Here is a 19,463-nt window from a genome sequence, read left to right on the forward strand (position 1 = left end):
CATCACCTTCTCTCTCTTCCCCTTCCCGTACGCGTCCAATCTTCCAGCAAGTTGTCATTTGGGCATTAACCACCGTTACCGGCAACTACGTTTCGTTCCGTGGCGAATCGATCTCGTAAACATTTACAATGACCACAGGTTACACGCGTTCACAAAGTAGCATCGAACTGACACGGGAGCCTCGCAAATTGTTTCGATCACGGACGAATAGGGGATTCCGCGCGCCTTCGAGGAATTACGACAATTTTCCTAGCAATTACGATCGTTCACGGTGGATCGTGATTGCGATCGATGGTCGATCGTGGCGAATGCGCGTTCTCTGCACAACAGGAAACGAAATTTTCTATACGATTTCAGACTTTTTTCCCTAGCCCGGGGGTAAGCGTACCAATAACACAGTCCACGGATTTTTCAACTTCCGTGAAACGTATCGTTTCGTAGGAATAGATTTACACGAGGAAAGAAAAACGGTTCCCGTTTCGATTGATTAAGTAATAAATGATCGAGACTGCTAGCCGTTCTCGTAGCAAAATTAAGGGGTGAAAACCACTGCGACGGCTGAAAATAAAGGCAATTTTCGAGCTCTGTGCAGACCATCCCAAAATAGAAAGTTTATTAGCACTGAACCAATTTTTCACACTTTTACCAGCGTGCTCAAATCTTCTGTAACTTTGTCATTTTTGCGAATTTTACTTTAATAGTTTAGGGGGTCATTCTTAAAACTCCAAGTATTGAAAAGGGACAAAGAAAATTTCGATTTTTTCAATCCGTCACAGTGGTTTCTGGTCTTAACGCCATCGCGTTTGTAGGATTTCTTTTCGAGCTCATTATGCAACAGGGGGAGGGGGAGGAGGGGTTAAAACGTGCATGCCCCGTGTCATTACGTGGTTAGAGTAAACTCCAGTTCCAACGTTCCCATTAAAATAGTGGAATCGAAATAAGAACACGCCTGGAACGCGTATTACACGTTTACATGATGGTCGCCGCGACGTAGCTTTAGGCGAGTTCCGGCCGGTCGATTATGCATTAATGAATGGGCGATTCTAACTCGGGAAGCATCTTTGCGCTACCATTCGAATTTTACGTAGAACTAACGGCAGATCGATCGTTCCCGCTTCGATTACTGTGATTATCTCGAGTCCACTTGTCCCGATCGCCGCGATGTCGGGGCTGCGTCTCGCGCGCGAGAATCGATCGCGCCAGCGATACTCTCGCAACGTCAAATTGGTCGAACGGGTCGCGCGAAATTACCGTGATCGATAATCGACTTACATTTGATTAGCCCCTCGATGCAACTTTTCTGTTAGCACACGTCTACGATGTTTTCAGGATAGGTTCGTGGAAAATTATTTTATTATTTTCCAGATATGTTTTCTCACTTTTAAAGCACAGTATTCTTTTCGTGTAAAAATATTAAAAATTCGTTAAAGCTTCTTGTTCAATGGCTCCTCTAAAAGAGATACTTCGAAATCTAGATAAATGACGGAACTAAAAACTCGATATCTTTAGTACTCTTCAGATATAAAGTCAACTAAACAGTTGTAAGTAATAGAAAGGGAAATATCTCTCTTGGACGTAACGTTCTCACGCGTAATCAGCCGAAGAAACGTTTAACGGACGAGGGGGAAAAAAGAAAGCCATTCACCGTTGTAAATGATAGTATCTCAGCCGTTCACGAACGAGAGCACATGTGATTTAATGGATTAACAGCGATCAGTCCTGTAGCGTCGATATATTAAACGATCTATGTATCATGTACTGTTATCGTATATAAACCTGTCTTAAAAGTAAGTATAACACGACCAAGGACGCGTCTCGAAACTAGAACGGTCTTTCCCAGTTGCTCAGATCCGTTAAGGTAGACTTAGTTCTAGTCCAAGGACTCGGTGACACGAGATGTCTTTTTATACATAAAACGTTCGCAGTACTCCATGAAAATGGCCGACAAAACGAATCAATCAAAAAAATGGTAACCTTCACTGGTCAAGTTTTACCTCGTTGCATTCTAATTTATCATAGTTCTACAAAAATGGCGCATATTTTGGAGTTATTACAAATTCGAAATTTATCAAATTAAATATGCGGTATACAGAAACGATACGATAGCTCGAATTGCTCGAAGAGCCTTTTTCTAACATAATTGTAATAATGGTGTTCCAAATTAGGAACGTATTCCATATTAGGGCAACCGACCCTACCATTATCAAACCTGGGGGACCTCGGTCAAAATTTTATCCGCAACTTGGTAACGAAATGAAACATGGCGTTGGTACGAGATGTTTCGGTTGGTTCGGTGGCCCCGATCCGGGCGGAAAAGTGGGACCCGCGTATTGCACACGCCGCGCAGAAATTCCATTGGACGTAGCAACCGGCGTCGTCATCGAATGGTCCCGCGTAAATGAGGCCCCCGCGATCCGCAATTTGTGTATTCATAAGATGCACGCGGAATGGGACAAAGAGAGCGAGCACAGAGGGCACAGTAGCACCGCGGCGTGGCTCACGGTGCACGCTCAAAGACCATTGGCCGGCGACTTGTAAACGACCAGTCGGGAGAGTGTATGGCACTGCAGTGGTCACATCGAACGGATTCACCGTTACGTAACCGGCGGCTATCCACGGGTCAACAGACGGCCGGAGGAGGCTTCACCGTTCGAGGAACTTAAGTTTTTCGATTAAGGACTGGTCCAGCCGCGGGTGGGGAGAGGATCCGAGCTGTTTATCGCGGGGGATCGTCGCGCTTGCTGGCTCGCCGGGGATATTTGCTCAAGAATTACAGCGCTCGGTCCGTGTAATGAACGTCCCGGCCGCAACAATATTGTTAGACCAGCGAGTTATTGCCGCGACCAAGCTGCACGGACGCTTGTGAAAATTTGTCAACGATTACGCGCAACTAGAAAATTTCTCGTAGTACTGTGGTTTACGTACCAAAAGGCTTCTAATTACACGCAACGATCGACTGATTCTTTTTAGCTGTGTGATCATTGTTTATGCGAAATAACGATCACATAACTCCCCCTACGATATTTTTATTCGACGAACAGCGAAGGATCCCATAACGTTATCGAACGATCCGAAATCCCAGATTCTTCCGTGCGTGCCACACGTACCGAAGACAAATCCTTTCCTCTCGTTGGAAGACAAGCCCCGATAAAATGAAAAAGCATCGAAATGCTAAGCAGCGGGAACGTCCGGCTTCGGTGGGATCGTGCGCACGCGAGAACGCAGCCCGAGTGATACGATTCGAAAAAGGAACTGAGACAGTAACGGTACCTCCGGTAACGTGTGCCGTAATGCCAATTTGTTGGCTCGGACGGTTCTTGCGTTCGCTCCTCGGTCCGTTGTCGACGCCAGCCCTCTTTCACGCCCCCCTCTCCTTCCACCCCCGCTCGATTTACCTGTGCACGTTACACCCGAGGCACAATGGATAAATTGGACAAAAGGTACGAAAGAACATCGACGCGGGGCCCCCGGAGGTTGCCGAACGTGCGCAACGGCCCGAGAAAGAATGTTATTGTGAAGATCGCCGGACGTTTCTTCCCCAATTTCTTTTCTTTTTCTTCGATTTTTTCTTCTTCCTCTTGGCTGGATCCTTTCCTTCTCGTTTCTTCCAACGAGGCGGATTTTTTTCTGGTCTTCGGGCCGGGCTCGAGACGAGAGTTTCGCGTCGGAGGCAAGAAAACGGCCGCTGCATCGTCCTGGCTAACGATCTCTCGTTTAACGATAAATTCCTTGGGCGTAATTGGGATTTTCAGCGGACAGTAGGGAAAATTATAGTACGCCGCGTGATCGTATATTTCGCGTGCTCGGTATCGGTTTCGCTTCGAGCGCGATGATTTAACATCGTTTCCAAATGTGCCGCGACCAGTCACAAGTTTTACTTCCAATTTATTCAAATTTAAATCCTTAAATATCTCGATCTATTAAAAAATATGTTAGAAGTAAGAATTGAACATTGGAACACGACTGTTTAGATTACCGTTTATCGGGACCAGAAACAAATTTTCGAAGACTTTACAGCGAAAGGAAATAGTCGAAGTTTAACTATAGCTGCTTGGTTCAGTTTGCGTTCGAATTGGAAGCTGTAAGGCCCCAGAGTGAACCGATTTAAAATCTGTGTCGGTTGGCCGGGCGCCCATTAATATTCGCGCGCGTTGCGCCGCGGCGTCGCTCGAATCGTTTTACACGGCCCAGGATGCATTTATCGCGAATATTACACGAAGTTCAGGGTCAGTATCGTCGGGAACTCGCGTGGAACGTGAGGAGGGTCGAGTTAGGAGGATCAGCGATGCCAGCTCAGCAATTGATCATCCGGAGGACCTCGCATGAGGTAGATTAAGTCCAGGCTCGTTCCAACCGGACGGAAAGAAATATAGAAACCTAATCGCGCTCTCTATTTCGCATGCAGGTTGTTGTTAATGCGAATTCCAAATCGGTGTCGTGGCGATCGCGTTAAGTGGTATCGTTCGCGCAGAACCTAACGACGCGATGGATCTCGGGGTTCGTGACGCGACACCCGAGATGTTTCCCCGTGCTCGAGCAATCGTGCCCCTTTCGATGCCCCTTGCGTTCGAAGAAAAATCACCCCGCGAAGAAACGCTCCACGAGAAAATAGTCCCTTTGTTCCGTCTTCTTCGCGAACTCGACGAAAATCACTATCGCCACCTTCTTCACGTACGATTTAATTTCAAATAATTCGATGACGAGCGAGTAGCCTCGCGTTCCTCAAAATATACAAAAATTATTTCCAGTAAAATCGTGAATCTATCTTCTAACACCGTGGAAATTCGCAACGAGGATTTGCATAGTGTAAATTCGTTTATGGTTAGTCACCGGGGTAAACGTGTCTGGGTTAAAGTTGTTAAAACGGCCGTAGACAAGCGTGTTATCCGATGTCTCGAGGCAGCTGGATGTTTCGTTGGGAATAAAACGAGCGCGAGAAATCGAATCGTCATCGCAAACGTCTCGCATTCTCGCGTCTCTCGTATTGTTCCATTATCGAGGATCGAGGCGGGTGGAGGTATGCACGTTCGCAAAGTGACTTACAGAAACTCATCGATCGCGCAAGTGTGTCATTCGACAGGTTGAATATCTTTAAGCCTCGTTCATCCGCGCCCGATACTGTGACAGACAGGAACGCCCTGCCACTCCCCGGTAGTTGTTGCTGAATGTTTATCATCGTTGCATTCGACTGACATTTGCATGATAACAGGTTGCAAGTGTCATTGTCTGCCGTCTCGATGCAACGGTCGGGCTGCATAATTCTCAGGAAACCGTGCTGCGATGCGCGATACCGTAGAACAGACACGTCGAACGTTTTCTGGCCTACTTGATCGAAACTGGATCTCAGTTGTCTAAGGAATCGTGCCTGGTGTCTGTTTCAGAGGTCGAACTGGTCAAACTGCCGGAAGACACGACCTTGGCAGGGTTCACGCCCCTCATGTGCAATCCTCAGGACCCTTGTTACGCCAGCAAGAACGAAGATATAGTGAGTAACTTGATTTCTAAATTGCAGATATTTGCAGGCATGTTGGAAGTTCGAAATTAAATTCGTCGATATTTTACTTCGCATTTACAATTTTCTAAAGAGTAAGTTAATCCAGTTTCCATATTTGTGTACGATTTTTACAAATCTATAGAAGAAACAAAGTCACTGACACTGTCTCGATCGTAGCGAAATTTTTCACCAAGTTTTCGTTTGTTTTTTTACTATATTGAGTGGAACGGTTGCTTTTTTAGGAAGTCGCCCAAGTGTGCCTCAGGATAAACAAGATCCTATTTTTCGGCCAAGTGTTCCTCTGCGGTCTCGAGACGCCGGTTTTGAAGTTACAGAAGAGCGAGACCGGCATCAGCGAGTACGTCTCCGTGGTCGAGGCCTCCAGCACGAGCATACCGAGCTCACCCCCGGAGCAGGTAACTAACTCATTCAGAAACTTCGGTCCAAAGTAAATTAAACGCACGAGCGAACCGCGTTCGGTTAATGCACGCGAACTTTCCCCCCGTCGGTTCGGTCGCCAACAAAGAATTTCGTCGAGGATGATGAGAGTAATTTTTTACCCCTCCATGAAATATTCATTTGTGCCTCTCCCGTAACAGAAGAACTTCGGTCGAAACGAGAGCACGCCGCTCGAAAGTATTAGCGGACGTTCGTCGGGCCAATCAGGGACGATAGGACCACTAACTTAACGATTTAACCCTTCTTTCCGTGCTCTGATAGAATTCCCTTTCTCGGAATACACCTTTCGGGAAGGGGTTAATTCGGTTTGCGTTACTGTAAATTATTACAGAGAATTTCTTTAAGTCGTCGATTTGGTTTCAGAGCGACTCGGAGCTCCTGGTGGAGAGTTACAGCGAGGGCGAGGACGAGCCCGTTTCCTCCCTGAGGAGATTCCCCTCTTGTTCGGACGTACCTGATGACACCACCGCGCCCGTGGCCACCGTCGAGATAAGGTCGCTGATCGAGAGGAAAGAAGAGCTTGAAAGGCGGCAGCGGAAGCAGGATCATCATCGACAGCGAGTACAGGTGAGTACAAACCACGTATTCCCCTGTGGCTGTGCTGTTTACTCGTTAAACACTTAGGAACATGATCCATCGATCGTTCGATCGATCCGATATGCCGATGGGGCAGCAGTTACTACGTCGTTACATGGCTTTTGGCGAACATTCTACTAAAATATGGTCTTCCCATCTTCCTAATAGCGTCAAAGGTGAATACGATCCTCTAGAAACGCTACAAGAACTGGTCAGCTCTTTATTTCTGGCAGAAAATGTCTGTATATTTATTTAAACTTTCTTATAGTACCTCATTTCAGTTTAAATTTTGAATCATTCAAATTCTTAATTCAAACCTTATTTAAATCTTTTATCTGAGCTTCCTTATAGTAACTTATTTAAGTGTAAATTTTGAATTATTCAAATTTTTAATTCAATCTTTATTACCACAGATCAGTGTCTCTATCTACTCGTTGTTGCAATTATTTTGGAAAAATATCATAAACTAATATTGCAAACACGAGTACGCATCGATCAGCAAAGTACCAAGACTGAATTTGTTTCGATTCCAATATAACGAAACGTGTAGCGACCTGGATAAGTAAAGGCTTCCTTTTCCACGTTCTGGTCCTTTCGAAAGGTACGCTGGAGCGGAGAACGGAATCGACACCTCCAAATTTAGCCCCTTACGGTTCGAACCTTCTATAAATAGAGCCGTCAGGTCGATAGCGCGGTTCGATGGTTCTCCAGGCCGAGATATCCTTTCGGTCGTTAACTCGCGTTTCTCCCTTCGGTCCTGTATCTTCATCGTTCCCCGCTGCCGCGCAACGGCCGACAAAGTGATCGAAAAACACGTCCGTGGCCCTAAGTCGAACTAAATCAAGAGATTACCAGGGACAGGTCGTTGCGTACTGTTGCTCTTTCGCCCTGTTTCGCGAGCCCCGGTTCGGTTCTTTTTCTTTTCTTCTTTTCTCCGGCCAATACGGCCCCTCCGCCCCGTCCGTTTCGTCCTTTTATTTCGAGGTCCTGCTCGTTCGTTGGGCGCACGGCGCGATCGCAGCACGCAAACCCGCCGTTTTTATTTACGGCATCGGTGCTCCTCCTTTTTGCATATTTATTATCGAACCACCGCTCCGGGGCCGGATTTTGTGCGTACTATGTGGTCGTCGGCCCTCCATCTTTCCTCCTCCGGCTCGCTAAAGGATATTTTTCTCTCAAATGAGACGCAAAAGGAAGAAAGGGATCGGGGGTCTGCGTGGTCGCGTCCTTTGTTTTCTTTTTTTTACTTTGCTCCTTCGTTTTCTTAAGTTACAGTGCACTTTCGCGCTCTGTGGGCTGTACGGGTAAATATCGATCGTTTCGAGTACTCGTGGGAGATTTTTGGCGTGTAGAATTTTAAGGACGTTCCCGAAATAAAGAATCCACTGAAATCGAAACGTTCCTCTCGCGTCGTAATTTGAAAGTCCTTTCAGTTCGGTTATTTTACTCATTTTATTCCTAAACTTTTCGAGTAACAGTATATACTATCCTCGAACCTTCGCGAGTACGTAGACTCGTGGGACCCGAGTATAATGCTGATTACGATAAAATACCCGACCGCATTACTGTCGTTTGATGTTTAAATTCGCTTCCCCGAAACTTCCTCGATATCCTCCGCGTTCCCATTCGTCGTAAGATCCCCTCAGGAAGCCCGGCGTTCGCCTCGCCCTCTATTTGGATTATCTTCCTCCGGTCGACGGACTTATTCTTCTTTTTTTTTCCCCTTGGAAAAGGGAGGCAAAATAAATTCGCCTCTATCGGCTGAATTTTTGCCCGGGCGGCTTTATCGAGTTCGTTTCAAGGGGAACACCGGAATATCATCCCGAGTATAAAGTTACCCCGGGCGAACGACGCACGATAGAGGGTCCCGTTGACAACCGACGGTGTGTTTCCTGGCCGAAATAAAGGACACTTTCGATATCCTGCTCGCTACATACCTCGGTAGTCCCTGTTAGATCGCCCAGACGCTCGTTCTTCTTTTCTGTATCGAGTCCCTTTTCTCGCGCCCCGTAGACGTTCCCTTCGTTTCACGAATTCCGATAAGCGTCCACCTTGTAACGCGATATCGGTAATAGCGGCCACGGGGGAAACTTTCCAACGAAATCGCGTTCTAACCATCGGCGTAACTTAACCCTTGGACCATTTTGTTCGACGTCCAGTAAAAATCGTCGTGGATGAGGATTTTTTTTAAATGTAAGGCATAATTTATATAGAAAGAACGGTTTTTATTTAGAAAAGTAATAAGATAAATTATTAATTAAATTTTATTTAAACCCATTTAAGAGCCAACAGATATCAACAAGTTTATTTCTCGAGTGAAATGTCAATATTTCCCGGTCGCGAGGACCTCCCGGCGCGGTTCTAGATCGGTGATTCCGAGGTTCGTCGACCAACCATGACGGTTTGACGAAAGAAAGCATCGGTGAGGAGGATTAATTAGTCACAGTTCACGATGGTACTCGCGTAACTTTTTGCGAATATTTTTCTGTCCTCCCGTCTTTCGTAGATTCCGCGACTCGAAAGTCTCCCCCGGTAGATCCCGTGGATGTGCATCGGTCGGTCGAAATGCAAATTTGAATCGGCGGAGAGGAGACGCGTGCCCGGCAAAAAGCAGTTCCGTGTAACGCGGCCGCGAGGATTAAGCACGCACGGAGCATCATTTAGGATACGCGATAAAAACGACGGACGGAACCGTTAATTCGGACGAGCGTGTCGCTCCTTATGAGAGCTGGCTCTCGTTCGTGCGAAACTTCGATCCCGAGGTTTTGCTACGATCTATCTCGCCGGGTAGGTATTAATGATAATCACAGGAGAATTACGGGGTTACGTCTACGCTTTTAATATTCCGCCTCGGTCGGTCCTTCCCGTGAAATCGCTAGGAGATGATTGTTTAACGTAAAAAGCGCCTCGGGCATTACTCCTGATGATCGCGTTCGTTACTCGCGGTGAAATCTCGATTTTCCGGGCTAATTTGGGACGGGAGTTAAAAGACCGTTAAACATTAAACTATACGTTTTCAACCGGTTATTCGCGGAGAACAATTTTTTATATATAGAAATGGAGTGAAATTACGATTATCCGGCATACTCGAGACTGGGGAAACGTCGAAAAATCAAATATGACGGATAATTGAACTGTACCTACGTATGGAGTGATACAAACGAGGAATTGGACTATTTTTATGGGGTTAAGGAACAATTTCTCTAACACTCTTAGAATTTCTAAATATTCCTCACTAAAATACGCGTTGTTTGCATTTTGAAACATTAAAATCCGCCAATCCGTTCAGAAGTTATGATTTTTTAAATATACGCGTGACACTTCAGTGGAATCATTCCTGTCTGTGGTCAGACAGATATTTTCCGTAATGATTTTTTTTCTCGAAAACGCGTAGGATTTCGCAGGTATGTCTCTTCACCAAAAATGATCGTAATTGATCCCCGCAACTAAAAGTAATTTTTTCATAGCGATTTGAAATTTTGTAGTAATACAATTTATTAATAAAAAATAAAATATATAAGATTCCTACCGTATATAGAAATATGTCGTAATTTTCTTCGTTCTGTGCAATTCTAAAAATGGGTAAATATTCTTAATCGGGACGAGTTTGGCTATAGCAAAACCTGTTCCACCTGTGTCGTTTAATTACGGTCGTCTGGTCGACCCAGGGGGGAGTTGGCCTAAATTTCCCGGCGACAACGACGTGGAATTAAATCAGTCCTCGTGGTTTCGCACGTTTCCAGCATCGTGTTAAACCGGCTGAAGAAACGGCACTGCTAGACGTCCTACTAATTTTCTTTTAATTCGAGTCCCTGTGACCCGACGACCGCGAGAACTGATCGCGCGGGGTCACCGCGCGCGCTATAATGACCAGAACGACGCTTTTTCGTGCGAATTTCCAGCCAGGTACCGTTCTCGCCAACGGGACGAAATTAAACGACGTTTCGGTAAAAAATACGAGGGGCCAATTAATCGTTTCGCGCACGCTTCGTGAATCTCTTTCGTTACTGTTATAACGAGCCTCGACAATCGGTTTTCAGAAGTTAACGGACGCGACGAACTCGAATCGCCACGATTTAGCGACTATTAACAGTTATTGCGGGAGTACTCGTTGCTTTCACGCTTTGGGACAAGTCCCGTTTGCTGAACACTCGTTTCAAACGTGCAGCTTATTGTTCTTGCAGGAACAATCAGAACTGGGACGCTCAGATTTTAGTAACAGCATCGGGGGATGGAAACGTGAATTGTAATAATTTTGTTTCGATCGTACCATATATGATTTTTCCTTAAAAAGCCTGCGAAAATACCGACGAACAGTGGCTAGCTTCCAATCGTCCCACACCAAAGTTTAACGTAGTTAAATACGTATTGTTATCGCGAAACGGGGGCTCGATGTCGGACGGTAATAATAATTTTTTTGCGTAGACAACGATCGATTCAGCCACTCGCGGGAGGAAAAAATTTCAACCAGAGATACGCGAACGTGACCGGTATATCCGCGGTAAATAATCTCCGAAAAAAAGGGGGAGTAGAAAAGAAAAGATGGAAAAACGGGGAGCGTAGGGATGGGAAAATAAATTGCTTCTCGCGGCTACCGTCCTTCGTATCATCGCGTATTACCGTTAACTCGGCCCTTGCGATTGCGATTCCCGGTGGAATTCATTTCGTTCTTTTTCCACCCGTTCGCGGATTGCGCCCGGTCACCTTCGTCGTTCAACCGCGACGAGAAAACCCGTTCGACGTTCCGAACCGAATAAAACGAGCTCTAAATATCGTTAGATGCGCGCCCGAGATCACAATCTCCGATACTTTCTACCCCTTTTCGAATTATTTCCCGGTCCCCTCTCGTCCTCGTTCCGCGATATTGCTGTAATCTCACCGGAGGATGCCGGGGCATTCGTAGCTTAGGGTAATAGGAACTCGTAGCGAGCGTCGTCTTTGGCTTTGTGTTTTACATTCCCGGGGAGATTCGTTCTCCGTCAATAAGAAGCGACCACGAGCGCTCGTAGTTCCTCGCGTCAATAAGAAAACACGTTAACGAGCTCGGGAAAGTACAATTAATTTATGTTTCCGACAATGAAATACGGCCTCGTTTAATTAGGCTTGGAAGTTGTATTTCACGTTCGTAAAAGGATGTCGAGGAATCGGTTGGGGGATATTTTGTCGCTTGTTTGTAATGTTGATAATGTTCTTAGCCGGTGAAATAACGTTGCAAGAAAAAAAATGTGCAGCAAATTTCTTAATTGTTGATATAATCTTCCTCCTGAGCGATGTTATTTTATGCGAGCGCGTTTCTTTAATTTTGTTTGTCGATAGAAACGAGCACGACATTAAATTAAATTACTGCGAATCGCGAGTCCGTTCCAGACAATTTTCCAACCGAATGGTCGTGGCGAAGGTGTTAATAGCGGGCGTCCATCATCGCTTAAACGTACACAAAATCGTGCCTCTGGCGATTTTCGAGACAATGTGCTTGAAATTGCAACATTTATATGGTAAATTGTACGGCTGAACGTTGAGGCCAACAGTGCAGGTAGTAGACATCGAAATCGTTGTTCGTAAAGTTACCTCAAAATGGTGTTCTAATATTAATTATAAACGGCGGGGGGGAAAATAGCTTTAATCTATCCTCTTTGCAATTAACCGGAGAAAATTCTCTCTCCCGTTGATTATTCGGAATTTTACGTCGTCGAATTAGAGCTGCGTAAACATGTCGCGGCTAATCGGAACGTTTTATGCGTTTCTCTCTGGCGAACGAAATCCGAGACACCCAAGTTGACGCAGCCAGCGCAAGAGAATCGCCAAAGACCTTTCAGCGCTCCGTTCCCTGCCATCGGCGAGATTTCTATTTAAAGGTTTATTATGCCAATTAAAGTTGCCTCGTATTCACCGAGTTCAAGGCGATGGTTCCCTCTCTTTCTCGTTGGCTTTTTTTACCGCGCGTGGACGTCGTCGGTCCCGTCTTTATGGATTCCGTTACCGCGTCGCGAAAATATCCTGGATATCGCATCCGCCGCTGGGTATCGAGTAGCGTTCTATAATAGGAAACACATGTTCAATTAGCGTAATACGACGATAATGTGGCGCGTGTATGCGGCGTATAATGCGGCTCGACGGCCGAGCGCGTTCAAATTATCGTCACGAACCGGCTGAAAACCCAATTACCGATGTCCCGTCTAGCTACGAGGCCGATTCCGCGGTTTTCGGTGCGATAGCGAATGATCGAAGCCTTGCATCGGGGATCTCGTTCCTCCTACGAGCAACGATTAAACCTGGAACGTCGGGGGTTTCTAGTCTACTGGCTGGGAACTCCTAAAAAAATAATAAAACAATTTGGAACTTCCGTCCGAGTTATTTAACCCCTTGACCTACGATTTAATTTCAAATAATTGTTCAGACTTGTACTATTTAATTCTGTTCAAATTTCTTCGTACAATTGCCACGAGAAAGGATAGATTTGTTTTACGAATACCTTGTGAATGTAAAAATCTGTTGATTTTAATAGGTAAAACTCGAAACATGTCATCAAGGGGTTAAATTTCAAGAATAGACTTATGGAACAGATCCTCTTATGGGAACGTATCCTCTAGGTTGGCGTAAGAAATTCCAGTCGTCGATAAAAAAACGAAATCGATTAGACTTTCCAAAATTATCGACGCGTCTGCATTGTTTATGCGCCGCAGAGCGTCGGTCGGTGTCGATTACAGAAGTATCGTATCGAAAATTGATATCAAGCGTATACGAGCGATTGTAATTGATACGTATCGATACTTTCACGCAGATATTTTGCGTGCTTCGGTAAAGCGATACCTTATTATCTGGCATCGACAGTGTCGACATAGTATTAGTCTCGTCGCTGTCCAGGATCGCATAAATTCAAATTTTTTTCTTTTTTTCTATTTTTTTTTTTTGTTCACCAAGCCTGCAATTTATCAATCATCGTAAATTACTTTGCTCCTCTGTATCTTCCCAGCCACGAATCGAAGACACGGGGAGAAAAACGAAAATACAAGGGACCCCCGGAATTATGGTCTTGTTAGGAAATTTCAGCCGCGCGGGAACGTAAATTATCGTCGATTCGTGACTAGTTTCACCTGTTCTCGGTTTTTGCCAGGCATTTTTGCAAACGACGTCTACGACCAAAGGCCAATTAGACCGATCCAAATTTCACGGTGCATCCGAATCCGTAATATTTCTTTCGACGGGGAAAATGGTAGATTGCTATCCCGAGGGATGCACCGGTTTCTGCATAGAGGGGAGGATAAAAACAAAATTAAAAAGGGAGGGGCGCAGCGACGCAGACCATGGAAGGCTCTTTCTTTTCTCCGCATTTTTGCCCACGATAATGTTCGAAACTTCTTGCACCAACGATATTTCAGCTCCCTTAACTATTACGAGGAATATTTGCCGAATAATATACGAAATTAAAATTTTAAATCGGTGAAGTGTTATCTTTAAATTCAATGGCGTTCCTATAAAACTCTCGGAGCTCTATATTGACTTTATTATATTAATTTTAGTATTAGTGTAATTAAAAAATAGATCGTGCGGTAAAACCTCAACAATTACAAACAATATACAGCGTTATTGAAACCGTCTTTGTGGCGTGTAAATTTCACGTACCGCAGAAGAAGAAGAGTTCGTGGATGAAAGTGGCCCTTTCCCCTCGGAGTGACGACGCCTCGTTCGTTTTGCAGCCTCGTGCTAACTTATTCCACTTGCTGAACTTGAAATTATAAACGCGCATCGACTACGCCGACCGGTGAACGACCGATCCTATCCGCGCTAATTAGGAATAATAGTTAAAATAAAGAGTGTCGCCTACTCCAACGGCGATCATCTGCTCGGTTGCTTGCCTATCGATTAGACCCATTCCCATTATGAGATCTTCTCTAGGAACGTACAGTGTTGTTTCACTAATGCGTCCGGGGTTGGCTCTAACGAGCTGACCACATTCAAGCCTCGTCTTCAATGATCCTACTTGTCCCATCATCCTGCAACCGCGCGATTTAAAACCGCCATTTTTAGCGAGGACATCGTTCCTATCTTTAACCTTTTCTGTCGGTTAAAACGATACTTTGATAATAACAGTACTGGTATCGTAAGCTTCGATGAGAAATGTAAATAGAAGTTACCAAGAATTAAATAATGACGAATGAATTTTTTTGTTTATATTGTAAAAAGGAACGAAAGTGATCTTAAAATAAAATGTCACACTTTTGACGAAGTAATTTTCTCGAAAGATCGCTGGTTACAGATTGTAATCCTTTATTATAAAAATAAAAGTGCCGGGCGACGTTTTAAGCCCATCGTGAGGCATCAGTCAGGTTTTTTGCGGTCGTTTGAAACGTTTTGCAAAATTGCTAGCCTAAAATTGTAGCGTCGTCGGAAAGAGGACGTAGATTATCGCGATTAGTTGTGCACGTCGTAGCATCTAGATTTACTTCGCAGACGAGGGGCACGGAGCCCTTTTCTGGAAATAATGGACTCCCGGCTTTAATTAACGCCTTTATTCCTGGACGTTTAATTACGTACAATGTCTCGTGCTGAGTTACAGCCTCGTTGAAGGCTTCTTTTGAGGGGACGCGGACTCGGTGTTGTGTTATGTAAATCGATCTCCGGTAGTTGTTTAGCAAGTTGCAGAATTTACGCGGAGATGAAGCCTTTTCCACGATGGACATTTTAAGAAATAAAATCGTATGGAAAAATTTAAAAAAATAAGAAAAGTGGCATAGTACGAGCGTGCAAGCTCCTGTATTTTATTTCTCTTCTCTTAAAATCTATAGATTCAAATATTATCGATGTAAAAACTTGAAATCTGCGTGTTTGTGATTCTTCTATAAATCCTGCTATTTTTATCGAATCATATAGATTACTCAATTTGCAATTTGAATATGTTAAACTGGGGAAAAGTCATAATTTGTCTAAGAAAATATTAATCGAACAGTTTTCGGAAAGTGGGGATAATTTGGAGGACGCTGGTCGAGCAGAGATTAATGTAAATCGACTTCTCGCGTCAAGAAATACGGTATCGTCTCATTAGGGTACAAAAAGCGTGGAACAATTGCGTTTTACGGGGCCGACCGTGCGCTCGCTTTTGACGAAGAGAAGGTCGAGCACCACGGGAAGAGAGAACGAAAGCGGATAGCGAAGACGAGCGAGAGCAAAGAGGATCTCGAGCAGCTAATTACTCTAAACTAATTACCTTTTGTTAGCTACGTCGTGTGCGAACGAACGTCTTGTCTGGTGGGTCTCGCGAACCTTGAGGAACGTCGAAAGAACGAGGAACGTTCGAGACGGGTTGCTCGCAATAAACAACGATTTAAACCAATCCTTATCGTTTTGAGTAATTACAAGGACGATCGTTGGCGATTTGCTTTACGAGGAGATTTTATCGGGACGAAGGACACTCGAGTAGCAGAGGCACGCAGACGGATGAAAAAGCGATACTCGCGTGCGGAGAGTTTAATGAAATCACGCTTTTAAGAGACGACCGGTCCCGTCCCGCAAATTATTTTTCGTTTCGATATTGTAACGTAAATTTTAATTATATAATTATTCCTGTGCAAATTTGATTATGGGGCAGAATGTCCGATCCTTCCTCTTCGACAAACACTAAAACTTTTATTTATTACGCGGCTGCTTCGAAACCACGCGTATCGATTTGCGTTTGCAACGAATTTATAATTAATTAATTTCGATTTTAAAACGGTCTCGAGCACCGGAAACGTTTATTAGATGGCGGTTGCGAGGACTGAGAGATCGATTACATCATCGTTAGTGTATTTCGATTATTTTTAAGACTTTATACGATGCACTTTCTGTAATTTATTAATTCATCGAAATTTGTTTAAATAAACCTCCCTCTTCTATTGCTGTTATAGTCTCGTAAACGTCAATAGTTTATAATAGTATAAACGTCACGCCCCGTCGGAAAAATATAAATTATGATAGAATTTCGTGGTTTGATGCACTTCGTCTCGGCCACGAAATTTCTATCGACCCGATCGAATGCTCCATTAATTCACCCAGGGTCACCCGACATAATTCAGCGTACAAACACGCGCGTTTCCACGCCGATGAAAATTAATTGCGTTCACCGGGCCGCGCGACAATTATGCTACCAACGTTTCCGACGTTACCGTAAGCGAGATGGCGACAGCATAATCATCGTTATTATTACCACGAATCGGCGGTGCTAACGGCTGTCGGTGCATATTGCAATGAAATCGCGAATCGAGTCAACATCGATTATAATTTATCGCGCGTTTGGCCGTTTTCGTGAGATTGATTGTGCCAGTGGTTCTTAACACCATCCCCATCCGTCGTAATTCAGTTATTTCATTTATATATTTTCCCCAAAACACACAGACCGGTAATTATATTTGGTAATAAATTGTAATAGTAAAAGTTTCCAGGAATCTTTTTATGTGATACGAAATGAAATCCTCACTTTTTGAAATTCCATATGTTTTCAACCTACCATACAATGATTTTTAGGTAATAAATTAAATATAAATAAACACTTCTCCTGAATTCGATTTATCGTGTATGATATATGTTATGTATCCTCCAATATATTGTGTTTGTAATTCGAAAAATGGATCGAAAATCTGTCAGAAACTTTTACTTTTGCGATTCGAGGTCATGGAAATGTCGAATATTTTTATTGGAAATATTTTTCTATCAGAACAGTGGAATTATTGCGATTAATTTGAGAGTGGAACAACGCTTCTGGCACGTTTTGCATATGCATGGACCGATCCCGGGCACCGAAATGGTTAAGAATCACTGGTTTAGGCAGACTCGAACGGCCAGCGGTCCAGAATACAAATGGCGCCGCGCAATTCCCATGCAGAACGCACTCACCCTGGGCCCCGGACGCGTTATTTCGCCGCAGTCGAACGAGATCGTTAATAAACGATACGCTTTATTGTGATTTATAACGGCCGTGCTCGCGTCGCACGCTGTTGCGTCGCTGATGGGCCATTTTCATACAGACGCGATGTATGCTCATCTTTAAACCGGTAATTTGTTTGCTCGCCCGTGTATCTGGGTAAATATTATTTCACATTGAAATGAAAGACGATATCCAAATCGTTTGAAAATAATAAAAAACGTTCATGGGTCTTCGTAGGAATAATACGTGACTTCACAATTTTTGTCATCTGCAACGTGTTATGAAGGTTTGAAATTCAATTAGAAAATGACATTTCAAACCATATCTCCAGTTTTCTCAATTTTAAAATACTCGATCGTCGTAGAACCATTTCAAAGTAGAAGAGTCTCAAGTTGATGAGATGACCAATAAACTCTCACCCAGAAGCTCGAAACAAAACTTCTCCCCCTCGACTAATCTAATATTAATAGGTGAAGCTCCAAACTCGTGATCACCGTAATTCTTCACGTTAATAAATATCCCAGCATCAGGGTAATAGGGGAACCAGGCAGTCAGATTAAGCCTTTCTGTAATTATTAAAAAAAAACCCAACCCCCAAATTCTTATTTTTCACGCCAACGTCACGAAACCTTGGCATTTAATTTCCGAATAAAAAAATCGAATTTCCGACTGTCTGGTCCCCTTAAAAAGGTGGGACATCTTTTAACCTACTACGGTTCGGGGAACGAAAAATAAGTCGGTATTTTCGCTGCGATGCGAGACATTTTGTGAATAAATTACAAGCATCCGGGGGTTGGAAGAGCAGAAAGACGGACACCTGTCGCGATGCTCCGGTGGATACTTCTTTTTAGAACGCGAGAGACCCTGCCACCCTCTCTTTCGTTCTGGCTTTTCGAGCTGATCTTTTAACGCGGCTGACGGGCACGACGCCGTGACGGGTTCCTCCTGTGCTCGTTTCTCTCTTTTCTTTTTTTTTTTCTTCTCCGCGTTCGGCCTCGGGGTTGTTGAATGAGAAGTTTAGCCGGGGAAGACGCGACGGGGCGTCCCGTGGGTTCGGGATTCAAACGACGCGGTGAAAAATTGTCGTAAACGCGGGGAGATCGAGTTCACGCTCGTAAAAAGAAGTTGCGAGATTGCAGTGACGTTTGAAAGACGCATTGTGCGCGACCGCTCGTTGCCGCCGGGCATAATTGCCGAGATAATTAGCTGATTGTACGACGAATCGGATAATTTGAATCCCCTGACGTTTTTTTCGGTTGGAACGAATCGCGATCTTTTTCTGCCCGTGCTCGAGCGGATTCGGGATGAGCTGGCCTCGGTCTGATTTTATATGTTAATTATATTTCGAGGCGCGCTCGACGATCTATATAATAATTTTAATGAAACGGTTTTGTTCGTCGTTTAATATTTATGGCGTTCCTCTGTAACGAATCGAAGTTTATTCGAGCAAGAGGCAAGAGGAACAGGTATTAACAAAAGACTGCTAAAGAGAAGACCCTGGTACTTGTAAAATATCAGATTATCGAATCATCGAACGTTTCCATTCTTTCCATTAAAATTCGACCAAACCTGGAGTACGCCTCTGGGCATGGAGAACCGACAGGCAACGCGTTGAATATTACAACTAAATAAACGCGAACGTTGCACCCTCGTTAAAAGTGAAATGTATCCTAGACCGAATTCCATTCGGTGGGTTCCTCGGACAATAACTAAGCCCTCCAGGTAGAAAAGCGAACCATTGTATACGATTTTCCCATTATTTCACCGCGGTTTCAACAGGGTATATCCCATGGTCCGAGAATTCAACCGCAGATCGCAATTGTTGGCGCCGTTGAATGCCGGCGCGAACCATTTTAAACAGGACCGTAACACTACGCGGGCCCGGAGCTTGTCGGGGCAAGTCGCTGCAACCGGTGCATTTGAATAGAATGGCCGTATAAATACGCGACAAATATATGCAATTAGAGTCCTCCTATAGGCTCCCGTTCCAGCCCCCCTACCCCTTGGTTATCACCCTGTCGCGTGCATTCGAAC

General features: G+C 44.5%; 2 protein-coding genes across 5 annotated transcripts in view; one reads left to right on the top strand and one right to left on the bottom strand.

Moving 5' to 3' along the window:
* The window catches only part of LOC143344829 (neuferricin), a 258,037-nt gene that overhangs the window by 96,712 nt on the left and 141,862 nt on the right, over positions 1-19,463 (bottom strand). The window lies entirely within an intron of this gene.
* Positions 1-19,463, top strand: part of LOC143344812 (telomerase-binding protein EST1A) — a 139,147-nt gene that overhangs the window by 87,020 nt on the left and 32,664 nt on the right. For 2 of the 4 annotated variants that reach the window (XM_076771256.1, XM_076771257.1), the window contains 3 exons: positions 5,382-5,485; positions 5,737-5,910; positions 6,299-6,520. In XM_076771256.1, the coding sequence (XP_076627371.1) occupies positions 5,382-5,485; positions 5,737-5,910; positions 6,299-6,520 (500 nt within the window). The remainder of the gene's footprint in view (positions 1-5,381; positions 5,486-5,736; positions 5,911-6,298; positions 6,521-19,463) is intronic. The other 2 variants (XM_076771258.1, XM_076771259.1) reach the window with 1 other exon arrangement.

Source organism: Colletes latitarsis, chromosome 8, assembly GCF_051014445.1.
Source record: "Colletes latitarsis isolate SP2378_abdomen chromosome 8, iyColLati1, whole genome shotgun sequence".
Classification (NCBI taxonomy): Eukaryota; Metazoa; Arthropoda; class Insecta; order Hymenoptera; family Colletidae; genus Colletes; species Colletes latitarsis.